This window comes from Poecilia reticulata, linkage group LG17, assembly GCF_000633615.1.
Source record: "Poecilia reticulata strain Guanapo linkage group LG17, Guppy_female_1.0+MT, whole genome shotgun sequence".
Lineage (NCBI taxonomy): Eukaryota > Metazoa > Chordata > Actinopteri > Cyprinodontiformes > Poeciliidae > Poecilia > Poecilia reticulata.
In genome coordinates, this window is record NC_024347.1 from 22,392,939 (window position 1) to 22,407,157 (window position 14,219).

Sequence of the window (14,219 nt, forward strand, 5' to 3'; positions counted from 1 at the left end):
TTGTATTATTCAAAATTGACTTTTTTTATTTTTTTTAATTTCTCTTTGAGTTGTACATTTCTTCTAAAAACACCTCAAGCGCCTAAGAACAAAAAACAAAACATCCAGCCGTTTTCTGGCAATAAGCTAATGTTTTTTTGGTGTCTGGAAAGTGAGCCGTTTTGAAAACCTCCTGATAAGTTAGAATCAACAGGCTATGTGGCGTTACCTAGCAACCCCAGCAGAGTTCTGCCCGTCACCTAGCAACCCAAGCGGTGCTCCAGCACATTTGGTCAGCTGGTTTTACCATAGTGTATAAACGCTGCTGGAAAGGACAAGTGTTTTGTTGATGACTTCTAGAGATACAGACACCTGTTGAGGAAAGCCGTTACCATGGAAACAGATTTAAATCCTATATGATTCAGCTCCCATCTGTCACCTAAAGTCTTTACTTCCACACAGATGACTAGTTCAGACTTGTAGCGCTAGCTTAGCAGAATTTCAGAACCGCCTGCACATTGACATCACGCTACTTTCAAAGACTGTGGGAAATTTAAATATTGTCATAGAATCAAATATTTAAACAAAAATTATAGAGATGCACACAATCAGATTTTTTAATTGAATGATTATTTGATACACATTTACAATTGAGAAAAATGGTAAAAATAATCCCAGCAATATGGCAGTGTAATATACATAATACTGGAAATATTTGAACAATCAGAAACGTCTTCCACAAAGTTCCCAGTATCTTTTTCACCCGGTTGATCTGTTTTCACCTGGATAATCTGGTTTTACACTGGCAAACGCCGTGGAAACGAGGTTTTAAAAGATATGCGGAAAACCCGTCCTGGTTCCTGGAAAAGTTTCCTGGATTGGGAAACGCTCTTCAAGTCGGGTTTTTTTTAATTTTTTTATGTCTTCCTTGAAGATGATTATCTCTATCGTTCTTTGGTCATGAAACACGTTCTTTGTTTTTGTTTGTTTTTCTTAATTTGGACCAATATCTTGCCCTTTCCCATATGATCGTAATAAAATTAACGACTCTCCTCAGTCCAAAAGTTAAAGTTCAGTTACCCGTCAGCTGAAAGCGATTAATGATATCAGTAGTTTTCCATTAAAATGTTTCACCTGTTGAAACAAGGAGCGTTCACCAACAATCACTAAGACTGAATTTATGACTTCACAACAAGATGAGATAGATTGACTTTAAGGAAGTTACTCTTATTTATTAAGACTTCCTTCACTGCAGCTCCACGTAATAAAGCTCTAGAAGGACGAACTGAACAACCCGTCTGTTTTGAGGTTTTTCAAGTTTAAAGGAATGTTTTTTATGCTGCACCTGCCTTTGAAACAATTCCCCAGTCAGGAGTGTAACAGCCTTTTGCTAGGTGGAGTCAGGCAGCAGTCATGCAACGCTGCTTATCTCTCTTGGCTTCATTCACTCCTTTATGTGTAACAGTGGAGTTTGCTTAGCAACAAAAAGTGTTTGGTTATGGCTTTGTCATCTTTTGTTTCTTTAAATAGCATTACTTTGATATTTTTAAGGTTTTATTTATAGTACTCCACTTAATATGGATTAAGTGAATAAAAGCTTTTAACATGGCGAGTTATTTTAATCCAAAATTGACATTTATCTTGGTACTAGAGCTAAAATTATTAATTTTGTAACAAAAAAGCCTAGTTAATGGAGATAAACAACTAATTTAGTGATCAGTGAATTGTTAACTGGAGTATAGAGACTCAAAAAGGCCGTTTGTTAAAAGAACAAACAAAGATAAAACCTTAATCTGTAAATATGTTCAACCCAGAGCTCCTCATTTGGTTCCAGTTCTGTAAAAAAAAACAAAAAGCAAATCACATCACGCATCTTTTGCTATCTGATTAATCGGCGAATCAAAAAAATAATCACCAGATCAGCGCTACACTATTGATAAGCCGATACAGTGTTCATTCTATGTTATTGCATTTTAGGCAACAAAATGTGTTATTTAAAAAGATAATTGAATTGTTTTATTTGCATATTTTATTATATTTCTAATAAAGGCTTGAGAAAATTAATGAAAAATCAGCAGAAGCTGCCAATTAATTGTCAGAATAATCGATTACTAACAATTGTGAGTTGGCAGTAAAATTTGATTGAGACTGAATGAATCGTTTCTGAGATTATGGAATAAACATTTTACTGGATTGTGATGTGGAGCCTTTCAGTGATACAGACTTCTTTATAAGTTTAATTTTCAGCTTTTGTTTACGTAAAGATTTTTCTGGCGCAGAATTATGACGCACGTCTCACATTAGTGACGTAAACGTTGATAAAATGGGACATTCAGATGCTTTGAAAAGAAGCAAATGCATATCTGATTGGATCAAATTTATTTTGTTTTGTGAGAAAAGACTGAAATTGGGTCGCTCAGAATGCCTATTTACTGTAGCTCCTAGCTCCAGATTGTCTTAAGATGGAAATGTAAGACTTCTGGAAAATTAAATAAAGCTGTTTTAGAAGTCATTGATTCTTTTAACTAAAGTTATTTTAGAGCAACATCCTGTTCTCTGCACCCAAAATATTAGCAGGTGTGAGACGAGAACAGCATGGATTCTCACATACTGACGAACGCTCATGACTTTAAATATCCCAGATTAATCTTGTTCCTGAAGGCTCAGTTCCCTTTGTTGGCGCTGAAAATCGGGCTGAGATGTAAATGATAAATTACGGTAAAGGCTGTAACCACTGAGGATATTTTTGGAATAAGCTAACCTTGCACAATTCGCCTATAGATGGCTTTTATTTAGTGTTTATCCCTGCTTTGCTATATCCAAACCTTTTCCCTCTACGTAAACCCCCATTTCAAACAAATAGGGGTTTACGGTTTGAAAATATTTCAGGATGTAAAATCAAAAGCTTTTCCCCGACCCAGTTGCCATGCTGTCATAAGACGTGCTTTCTGTGCAGCGTCCCAAACTAATTAGCCCAGATTGAGTTTGTTGTACCTCTGACTTGGCGACCACTGGTGTTTTTGACATGGCATTGATGATGAAAGCAGCTTGTGCTGACCCTGGTTAAGGCTCTAATTTGAAGCCAGTGCTGTCACAAGATGAAGATCTGTTACACAACGACTGATCAACTGATAAAAGACTCGATGGGGCGAAGGAAGGACTCCCGTTTCCAATATCATCATGGGACGTCTATATGAAATTATCTGTCTGGGAGGGGGCTGGCAGTAATTGATTCAGGTGGTTTGTTGAATCTCATCTGCAGGAAGTCGTCGCTGTTTATCAATCTGTGCTCAACCTACTTGATTAGAAGATGTATATATATATTCCACCGATGTTGGCTGAGAGATATTGACCTGCCAAAGTGTTTCCTCTGCCTACATGTCCCAGAATGCTGAATCTACTGATATTAATCATGTGTGTATGCCTGTCACGATAACAAATTTTGCTGAGCAATTGTCTAAAAAATTATTGCGATAAACAGTAATATTGTTTCAAGACCTTTTGATACTGATTTAATGGAAATGATGTAAAAATGCATGTGATTTCCTGCCATAGATGCACTTTATTTTCAAAAGAACACATAACACTGGAACTAATGAACTAAATCAGTTCTCAGTCTCCATTAACAAAAAACATACTTGAATAAAAACTAAACATAAAGCCAAAGTGGAAAAAAATACTGCATTCAACCAAAAGAGTTCAGATTATGAAGTCTGTATACTATATTGTCCTTCAGTAATCACTAGATTTAAATAGAGAAGATGGGCACATCCCACTACCTGATGCAATAGTTCAGATGCACGGTTTTTTGCCCGTAAGATAATCTTAGATCGTTGGCCGATCTAAGATTCTCGCTGGTGATTTCGTAACCGATCATCCTGCAGTGTGTGGTATGTTACGGTAGATCGTCGTGGCCGCTCCGATCTAAATCAGGGGTTTTCCCCGACTGGGAGTTTAACACTGAATGTGACAGGTAGCCAATCGGAAAGCGCGGATTCTCCTCCGTGCTTTCTGAGGGGAAATTATGGAGGGGAATCCCAAACAGCTGACACAGCGCAACCCGAAGTCCAGCGGACATCGGAGATGATATGTGGAAACAACATTAATGTTTATTCAACGTTTCGTGCAAAGAATATAGAAATGACAAGGAGAGGAGTTGGAGCCAAATTGCTACCGCAGTTGATAAACTCTGTAACTTTTCAGCTGTTCTTCTTTAACGTGACATAAATATGTTATAATGATTTTCATTGAGTCAGGACTTTATGCTGACTCTAGTCACATATGCATCACAGGTAGATTCTAGTAAAGCATTGATTAATGCCTGGTTTTAAAATGAGTTAACTGGACTTGTAGCCATTATTTTGTGCCCATTGTTGGACACGGCACGACGAACCCGACCGCACCGTTATACCCAGGATTTCTGTCGGCTAATGTGTCTCTCAGGTTTTGAAAATGGACCAACAACTCGTGTCGTGTGCGCTGGACATTACACTAAGGAAATGAAGAAGGGAGGGTCAGTGGAGAGCACCGGAGCTGAGCCTTTTTTATTCATTGTCAAAGACAAAAAAAAAAGAAGAAAAAAAGGCACGAAGAGACGATAAAGCCGATAATTAAAATGAGGTCGATAGGTTTAATTTATCGTGCGATTAATTGATTTATCGTTTATTGCGACAGGCCTAATACACACACACACACATATATATAAGCCTATCTCTGATCTTTGCCGATCACCTGGATTGACTGTTAATTTTTGCTTTAGGTAAAATTGGTACTATGTGATCTGACAAAATTAAAAAATGATCTGGCAATAAATTCACCTAATTCAGATATAAAACATGCAAAATACTTGCAGGCACAATACAGCAGCTATTCAGTCAAAGGGACAACTGAAAAACCTGCAATTGGTAAAATAATATTTAATAGTCTCGGTACCATAAATTATACACGAGTCAAATAAAGCTGCCTATATTAAAAAATGCCAAGTAAAAAAGGAAACATTCACTCAAAGTCAAACGCAGGCTGCATCAAAATAAACAATCCTTCCTGATAGCTTGGCTAGATGATTAATGCTGGTTCTGATTGGTTGGTTCTGACCGAGCAGAGTAAATCTGCAGAACAAAGGAGGTAGAGGAGATCGAATATTTTTCCAGAGATTATCTGTCTTGTGATAGGACACCGAAATATATATATATATGTATATGTGTGTGTGTCTGTGTTATTGATTTGTTGTCCAATAAATCTATTAGTTTGTGGTTATAACTTTTTAAAAAACTTGGGTGTTTAGTCATCATGTTTTTGGGATTTGAGCCTCGTTTAATATCACCAACACTAAACAATTTCTTCTATTTATCTGGTTTCAAACTTTCTAGTTCTTTCTTTTTATTCATTTAATCAACTCTAATGCGAGACTCTAATGCAGTCTAGCTTCAAGTTAAGAAGCCGGCTATTCAATAAGGCCTTTTAATTGCGTCTGTCTAATTGAGTTGCTTTTTTCTACTTTTCTGTTAATCTTTTTAAAGTCTCTTTTGAACCTTGGAAACCAAACACAGCAGGCCTTTTGTTGTTTCAGTTACAATCTGATATAAAGTGAATGATTTGCCTTCAGTTGACTTGGTGGAACATTTCACATGTTTTCCAATTTAACGCATGAGCAGATTGTTTTTGTCTGATGTGTGTTGCATTGAATACAGAACTAACAACTGTGTGTGTGTGGTTCTGTGTGTATCAGGTCCGTTCACAGATGTAGTCACCGCTAACCTCAAACTGAAGAACCCATCGGATAGACGAGTATGTTTCAAAGTGAAGACGACGGCGCCTCGCAGGTACTGCGTACGGCCAAACAGCGGCGTCATCGACCCAGGTGCAACTGTCAACATCTCTGGTGAGAAACTAAAATATATTTTAAAAGTTTGTTGTGTGTTTTCCTTCCAAAAACTTCTTGTTCAGTCCAGTCGTACCGGACCTTGATGACACTTTGTTTACCAGAATACTACAGGTTACAAATTATCCCTTTTTTTTTTTTTTTTTTTTGGATAAATTCAAAAACAAATGTGCATTCCTGTCCATCCATATGGTGTATATTGAATAGATTCAATTAAAACCTTAATATAGTTCAGTTTAATTTAGCATTTAAGCCCAAAAGTTATCCAAGGAAGCCCAGTTGATGACGTTATATCATTTATTGCAATCTTTCCTTAAACACTGAAATTTAGTTATTTCATTGTTTATTTTTATTTCATCCTGAGCAAGCATGAAAGATTGCAATAAAGGAACAACCTAATTGAAAGGGAGGAAAACTCAAAACACAGGGAAATTACTGAACAGATCAATTCCTAACCCTTCTCCGATTGTTTGAAACATTTGCTCTGTGTTTTTGTTTTACTCAAAATATATTTAATATTCTTTTATTTTATCTATTTACTCTTTTCTTCACAGTTATGCTGCAACCCTTTGACTATGACCCCAATGAAAAAAGTAAACACAAATTTATGGTTCAGACGATTTTCGTCCCATCAAATGCTGCTGACAATGACACCGTGGTAAGTATTTATTCGTTTTTCATTTTCAGTTAAATGTTTCCAGTGTGTGCTGAAATATCAAATATAATTCTGATTATTATTAACATTATTTGTTAAATAATAAACAGATGGATATTTTTCTGGCTGAAACAGAAGCTATTTTATACATCTTATGATTTAAATTTCCATATTCTGGCTCATTATTTCTCTTTATATTAGTACTATTGTTATGTCTCACTGTTTTTATAATGTTTTTTTTATCTGGTTTATGTAAGTAATGTTGAACAAATTGCATGAAATAAGTTAAATACAAGTTGAATCTATACATTTGTACATTTATATTCAGCAATAAATTAAGAACAATTGTTTATGTGGGGGAATCGCATTCAGATATTTTTTTCTTATATTGTTCAACTCTCTAGATTGATTTAAAAACAAATAAATATTAAAAGTAAAATGTATTTTTTTATTAGTTTTTTGAGTAAAATCTATATTTGATCAGTTTGCTTTAGATGTGTCCCGCATTTGTCCACCAGGGGGCAGCAGGCCCATAGCAACACAACTAAACAAGCTTTTGTTTCTTTTTAAATACAAGCTGTTACTGTTTACATATTTAAGAGAGTAAGGGCAACGCTTCATCAGTTTAGTAAGTAGAAATATGCATTTTGTGAGTTTTTATTGGGTTTCAAGGTTTGAGATTACATTTACGTTTGTTTGTTTGTGTGTGGATGGATGGAGGGAAACATAAATCCGTCTGGATGCAGTTTGAATTAACGAATGACGTGTTTCTGATCCGTCAGTGGAAAGATGCAAAACCCGAAGATCTCATGGATTCCAAGCTGAGATGCGTCTTCGAGTTGCCCTCTGAAAACGAAGTGGTGAGAAACTTCTTGATTGAGAATATTTGTTTTCATTCTGACCAACAGAAACACATAAATGTGTGTCTAATGTCGCACACCCATTCACTTTTATATCTTAAAGTTTAACATGAATAAAAACCACTGGACGTGTTTTACTAGACGTTTTTCACACAGAGAGAGAATGTACTCATGGTTTTGCTTTTTATTTTTTTCTTTTAAAATGATAAAATATTAGATGCATGTAAAAATGTGAGTAGTCTGAATGTTTTTATATTCTTGAGTCATTTAACATTTGAAACCAGTTTTAATTTGACTGTGATTGTAAAAGTTGCAGGCAACTGGATCAAAGTCGAATCAAATGTGTGATACTTTTGAAATAAATCCTAATAAACTAAACTAATATTGTAATATCACCGAATGTGAGAAAGTTCAAGAGATGTGAATATTTTTGCGAGTTGCTTTAACGATTAAGCAGATTAATCGTGATTAATCAATGATTGCAGTAATTGTCAACTAATTTAGTAATTGATTGTTAACTGGACTATACCGATTAAAAAAGTTTTAAAAAAGCAAATTCTGAGCAATAATTAAGACTAGAATGTACAAATATATTTAAATTTAGGATTTAAGATAAAAACTCTTTATTCTTTAAATATATTTTGGCCAAACGTGATGCAGTTTTGACTTCCTTTAGTCAGATTCACTAAAAGAATGTTATGTTGTTGCATTTTAGGCAATAAAATATTTATTTTCTAATCTAAAAATAGAATTTGTTTATTTGCATTTTTTTATTGGATTTCTAATATTTTGTCTGATTTAAAAAATTTTTTACCTAAATGAATTATTGTCATTTTGGTCTTTAAAATACCAAAATTTCCACTTAACTTTACATTTTGGTTGGTCTGAATATGTAATTTTTAGATATTAAATGATTGATAATTTGATCAGTTACTCAGTACTTGAGTAAATTTTTTACCAAATACTTTTTTAAATTCTTGGAAGGCCACTTTCTACTTTTACTTGAATACTTTTATTATGAAGTAGTGCTACTCTTACTTCAGTAAAGTTTTCATGTACTTAGCCACCTCTGCTTGTTTCAGCCATTTTAGTATATATGTGTCGAGTTGCATCAGAAATCAGATTCCAGTGTTAATTACAATAAATAGTTGGATTGTTTAAGCGCCACTCCACAGTAGATCCGTTTTCTTTCTTTTCCCATGTTGTCATCTTGGCCGTTCAACAAACAAAACCACATCAAACGTTACTTTTTTTTTTTTTTTTATCAAAAAAGAGAAACTCTGACAAAGCCGCCTTTCTGTGGCGTATCGGTAGGATCTAACGGGTCAAGTCTGGCCATGCTGGATTTGTCCTCAGTCATGCTTTTCCTCCTCTCTGTGGGGCAGAACGACGTGGAAGTGACGCGAGCGGCCCCGGTGATGAACTCCCTGAAGTCCGAGCCGACGGCCGCGGCCGCCGCGGGAGATGACACAGACTCGAAGAAGCTGGTGGAGAAGTGCAAGAGGCTGCAGTCGGAGATCAACAAGCTCAGCGAGGAAAACAGGCAACTGAAGGTCAGACATGTTGAAAAGACTTTAGAAAACCTGTTTATGAAGGTTAGCCACATGCCAAGACAAAGATAAAGTCACAGCTGATTGAGAAGCAGAATAACAGAAGTTCACGCACCAGTTGGTCACTGGGTGTGTCCGTTATGCTGAGAACCTACAGAACCGGCTGCTGGAGATGAAGTCTGTATGCTTTAAAAACTGGCGGAGGATGGAGGCTTCAATCTGGGAAAGTTTTTCTCCAATAAACAGCGGGAATCCTGATTGCATCATCAGGTTTTAAATTTCAGAGTTTCTGCAGGTTTCACCAACCCACATTTAAGACTTTTAATGCCAATCTGGATAGATAGAAGACCTGCATCATGACTGCAAGTCGTTTCTTCTCTATTAGCACATTCAACAGCCGGTACATGATGTTGATTGACGGCACTAAGACCCGCCTCCTGGCTCTGATTGGTTGTTTCTAGTTAGTTCTGGGAGAAGGCAGAGGAGCTCAGATTTTTTCAGAATTTCTCTCATGATATTCTGTCACAACCTGGTCAGTTTTGGCAAATAAGCCCTGCAGCTTTAAGGATGTAATAGTAGGACTGTGTAGTAATATCGATTTTGTGATGTATATCGATATTTTCTTTCCTAGAAAAAAAATTGATATTCATCCGCAAGTATCATAATATCCAACTGTCACCTTGCTCACTCACTGCTTGCTTCGCCGGGAGAGTGATTAGGTCATCAGGCTTAGAGTGATTCCTTCAGATGWTAAGTSWARGTTAAAAAGGTATCAAACTATTCAGAGCAGGGTACTTGGTGCACTTTATTTACTTTACAAATGCATGTAAGCTGCAGTTTGTACTGTTTCAACTAAAAGAAACATGTTTTCTCACCACTTCTTTGATTAATTTTGTCCGGCTGTCGACTTTAAGTCTGTGTCCAACCAGAGCCAGGTGTKGTGTAGTTGGTGCTTTTAATCAGTTTTCAGTTAAATTAATTCAATCCAACTCTAACAATCACAAAATGTCACCAAAATCACACTGTCCCCCTAAAATCTTTCAGAAAATCGCAAAAGTGTATTGAATTGTATCGTTTGCTGAATATCGCAACATATATTGTATCGTGAGCAGAATATTGTGCATCGTGAGATTATTGTATCACTATAACCCTATCTAATAGTATTAGTAAACTATTAATAAAGGGACAATGTTCAGCTTAAACGTAATTAGATGCTGCAACAGATTGTAGCATAAGCTAATTAACGTGTTTTGACGTTTAGTTGGTTGCTGGTGCTCTAATGCTGCATTCAGACCGATGGCGATTTGAATGTCTGGTTTACTTTCAAAGTCTATGTGGACGCGCTGAAGTGTTTCAAGTGTTTGACACATGTTGACCAATCAGAGAGACTCCTTATGTGACGTAGTGGCCTGTAGTTGTTGTCAGGAGATGCAGGCACTGATGCGGGTCAGCAGGTCGTCATACGGATAGGGTGAGATGAAAACAGTGCTGATGGCGACCCTCGTCGCCTCTGAGTTATCTGGTAGATTCAAAGATGGCGACATTTTGTTTATTTCAGTAAATAAAACCAAGACACTCTCAATATTTCATCCGCCATTGTTGAAAGTAACTGGGAGAGGAAAAAAAGGCAAGAGGCTCCAACGTGCGTCAAGCTGTTATTTGTTCAATAAACATTGAACACAAAATGTTAAGCAAAAACATCTGAGGAGCCTCTGTTATGATTGCAGAAGCTTTTGGTGCCGCTCTCTCAAATGCATCTTCCATTGTTCAGATCAACCCAGGAGAGGCGGGGGGAAAAGGCAAGAGGCTCCAATGCACTTCGAGCCGCTATCAGCCGTTACTGTTGTTTATTCAATAAGCATTGAACCCAAAATGTTAAGCAAAAACATCTGAGGAGCCTCTGATTACAGAAGCTCTTGGTGCCGCTCTCTCAATTTCATCCGCCATTGTACAAAGAGACAGGCAATAGAAAACAATGGCTCTTTCCAACGTGCGTCACCAGCAAAATATCAAGTGTCAACTTGAAGCGTTGGACGCCTTCGGTCTCTTTGCAGCATTACGACGCATCAGATCGCGGTCGCTAACGTATTGATGGTTGAGGTTTGGTTGCTTCTTGCAGGACGAGGGAGTGAGGATGAGAAAGATGCAGCAGCGCCCAGACCACATGACATCAAACTCAACCAACATCGTCGGCCGAGAAACCAGCGCCGCCTTCCTGCCCTCCCTCCTCGTCGTCATAGCAGCCATCTTCATTGGATTTTTCTTCGGGAAGTTCATCTTGTAGACTGGCATCGTGTTCGCCGGCCATATCCCTTCGCTCCGGCTCCAAAAAGAAAAAAGAAAACAAAAAAAAATAAAAAAACGACGACGACGAGGCCTGGAAGAGGAAGAAGTCTTTCTGTTGACTTTGCCATATCATCGGTTGTGTGGCCTACAGTGAACGCATCTGTACAGCTTCATCCAAAGGCGTCGCCTTTTTACAATGTCACACACTTATTGAGCCCAGAGAGTTCACTAAAAAAACACAACAACAAAATTAATCCCTTTCTTGTTTTTTTTCAGTTTTTGATTATTGGGTTTGCAGGTAATTTGGTGGGACAATGAAAAGATGGATCACGGAAAAACGGGGAACCATTGGGAAGAAGAAGTCCCAGTTTTTGTTCCTTTCTTACTTTCTCTTTCTTTTTTCTCTCTCTTTCTCTGTGTGCTTTTAATAGGAGTTGAAAGAAATGCTAGGCGTCTTGTAAATGTTATTTTAAATCCTTCCAAACAAAAACACGGACAGAACCGCCATTCAAACGTTGCTGGACTGCCTCTGAAGTAAATTTGTTTGTAATTTCTACTTTTTATTTTTTGTTGTTGTTGGAATGTTCAGATCCATCTGGGGAAATCGGTGCCTCGTTATGTGCATTTGTCCTGTCCTTTTCCTCACAATTCAGAACTATTATTATTATATTATTATTATTATTAATAAACATTATTCACATTTATTCCTTCTGAGGCAAGTATTGACTGAAATGAGGTTTCCATTTTTAAAATTATCTCCCATGGTATTAATCATTGACCAAATAAAATTGAAAAAAATGTGGTTTTCATAGCCATCTTTTGCCTTTTTCACTTCCAGAAACTTTCCTGTCGTTTATAGTTTAAGTAGATATCAACACATATTTAAAATTAACATTCTTTAACTTGTCTTAAATGATGCAATATTGGTTCCATTGCACATTTACACCAAAACATTTGGAAATTTTGAGATCAGTTAAACTTATTTACAAGAAAAAAAAAACTTCTAAAGTCTCTGAAATTGCTGTGGGAACGACGGCGGAAACGGTTTTGTTTTAAGTATCTGGAAAAACTGCCGATATTGACGTGACATTTCTTGTCACAGTTTTCAGTTTTATTTCTAAGCGGTTATGAAACTGGACGTGTCGGCGCCGACACCTCTAAACTTGCAGTATCGTAATTTCGCCACACGTAGCGCTATCTGAAAAATTCCAACGGTTTCTAAAAGGGCAGACGTTGCACTTTCCAGCAAGTATCGGGTTAATACGGAAACTTCGCAGCTGCAGCTGCAGAGAGCGTAATTAATCGGGGGACACTCGTTTAATAGACGGTATGTTGCGAAAATAACTTGCTGGATATTGAAAGTTCCGGTTGTTATGGATACTTGGGTAAGTATATCATCTCACAGGACATTTAAAGAACTACTTACAATTAAAATAAGGAAGATTTATTTAGGCAGACGCTCGAAAATCCGGCGCAACAGGGCTAACTGCAGTTACTCAGCAAGTCGTTGCTAGGTCACCAAAGAATGAGTGAGTTGCTAGGTAACCAAAGAGTGAGAGAGGCATTGATTCCACCAACATTGATTGGCTAAAGTGTGAGGGTTTGAGTGGGTCAAACCATACATTTCCCAGAATGCTGTGCAGTTCTGATTTGGAGTTAAACGAAATGAACATTTTATTAACGTATTAACTACTGACATTGATTTCATGTCTATGTATATATTATTGTCTAGCGCTATTGTGTCAAATCAGTTAAGTAATCGTCTGAATAATCCAATTAATGATTAAAAGATTGGTCAGTAATTAACAGCAATTAAGTCAGATTTAAAAGTAGGCTAAAGTGGTTAAGTGAAAAATCTGCCTCTTACTGATAAAATAATCTATTTACTAAAATGTTTGTTAGTTTCAGCGCTAGATTAAAAACATAAAATTACATATTAAGTTTTTAGTGCAAGACATTTTCCAAGTGAACGTTTCCCTTGGGGATCCACTGGAACGGGATCCTGAGACGGAGAGAAAGAAGAATCTGCTTTGCGGACCCGGGAAATGTTCTGATACAGGAACTACGGTGGCCCTGAGGTGCAAAGCACTGCAACTTTAACGAAGCACAATTACAAATGCAAAAACACTTCAACATTACGAAAAACACAACGACATTAAGGAAAACACAACAAATTAAGGAAAACACAACACATTAAGGACAACACAACACATTAAGGAAACGGAAAAGGTAGGTCCCAGTGGGAGACCTAAGAATTCGCTGATTGGACTACAGCTCGGTTTACTTTTGAACCGGAAGTTATTCTGGCTTTACGTGTTTTTTAAAAACATGAATGTGCTTGATGATCCACACCTTACCACTACTATTCGCGAATATTTTGAGTCAGGACACACATATGAGGTGATACTAGACATGCTACGGACCAACCACGATGTGTCACTTAGTATGCGGACACTAAAGTCTCATTTGAAAGAAGAAGGATTGCATAGAAGAGGCAACTACTYTCCACTTCCTGAAGTGAGGCGTGCCATTATGACCGAGCTGAGAGGACCAGGGCAATTATTTGGCTATCGGACCATGTGGCAAGTTCTGAAACAAAAACACAACCTGCGAGTTRAACGTGATCTTGKAATGAGACTGCTGAAGCAGCTGAATCCCCAAGGCATCGCTCTGAGGACTCGCAGGAGATTTACAAGACGCACGTATCACTCTATGGGGCCCAATTACACATGGCATGTAGATGGCTACGACAAACTGAAGCCATTCGGCTTGGCCATCTCAGGATGCATTGATGGTTTTTCGAGAAGAATGATGTGGCTTGTTTGTGGGGCAACAAACAACAATCCTTCTGTCATTGCCCAGCATTATATAAACTGTGTCAAGAACCTTGGAGTGATACCAATGAGACTGCGAACAGACCTCGGCACAGAGAACGGGACTGTCGCAGCAATACAGTGTACCCTCCGCCATGCGCATATGGATTATTATGCTGGGTCATCAAGCCACAG

The 14,219-nt window shown here is 37.4% G+C and overlaps 1 protein-coding gene across 2 annotated transcripts in view; it reads left to right on the top strand.

Annotated features, from left to right (window-relative positions):
* Positions 1 to 11,765, top strand: part of vapal (VAMP (vesicle-associated membrane protein)-associated protein A, like) — a 21,310-nt gene extending 9,545 nt beyond the window's left edge. Inside the window, exons 2-6 of one of the 2 annotated variants that reach the window (XM_008434330.2) lie at positions 5,708 to 5,860; positions 6,415 to 6,518; positions 7,298 to 7,375; positions 8,761 to 8,928; positions 11,045 to 11,465. In XM_008434330.2, coding sequence (XP_008432552.1) covers positions 5,708 to 5,860; positions 6,415 to 6,518; positions 7,298 to 7,375; positions 8,761 to 8,928; positions 11,045 to 11,209 — 668 coding nt within the window. In that variant the 3' untranslated portion in view covers positions 11,210 to 11,465. Of the gene's footprint in view, positions 1 to 5,707; positions 5,861 to 6,414; positions 6,519 to 7,297; positions 7,376 to 8,760; positions 8,929 to 11,044 lie in introns of both variants that reach the window. The other variant, XM_008434329.2, reaches the window with a different exon arrangement.
* The last annotated feature ends 2,454 nt before the right edge of the window (positions 11,766 to 14,219 follow it).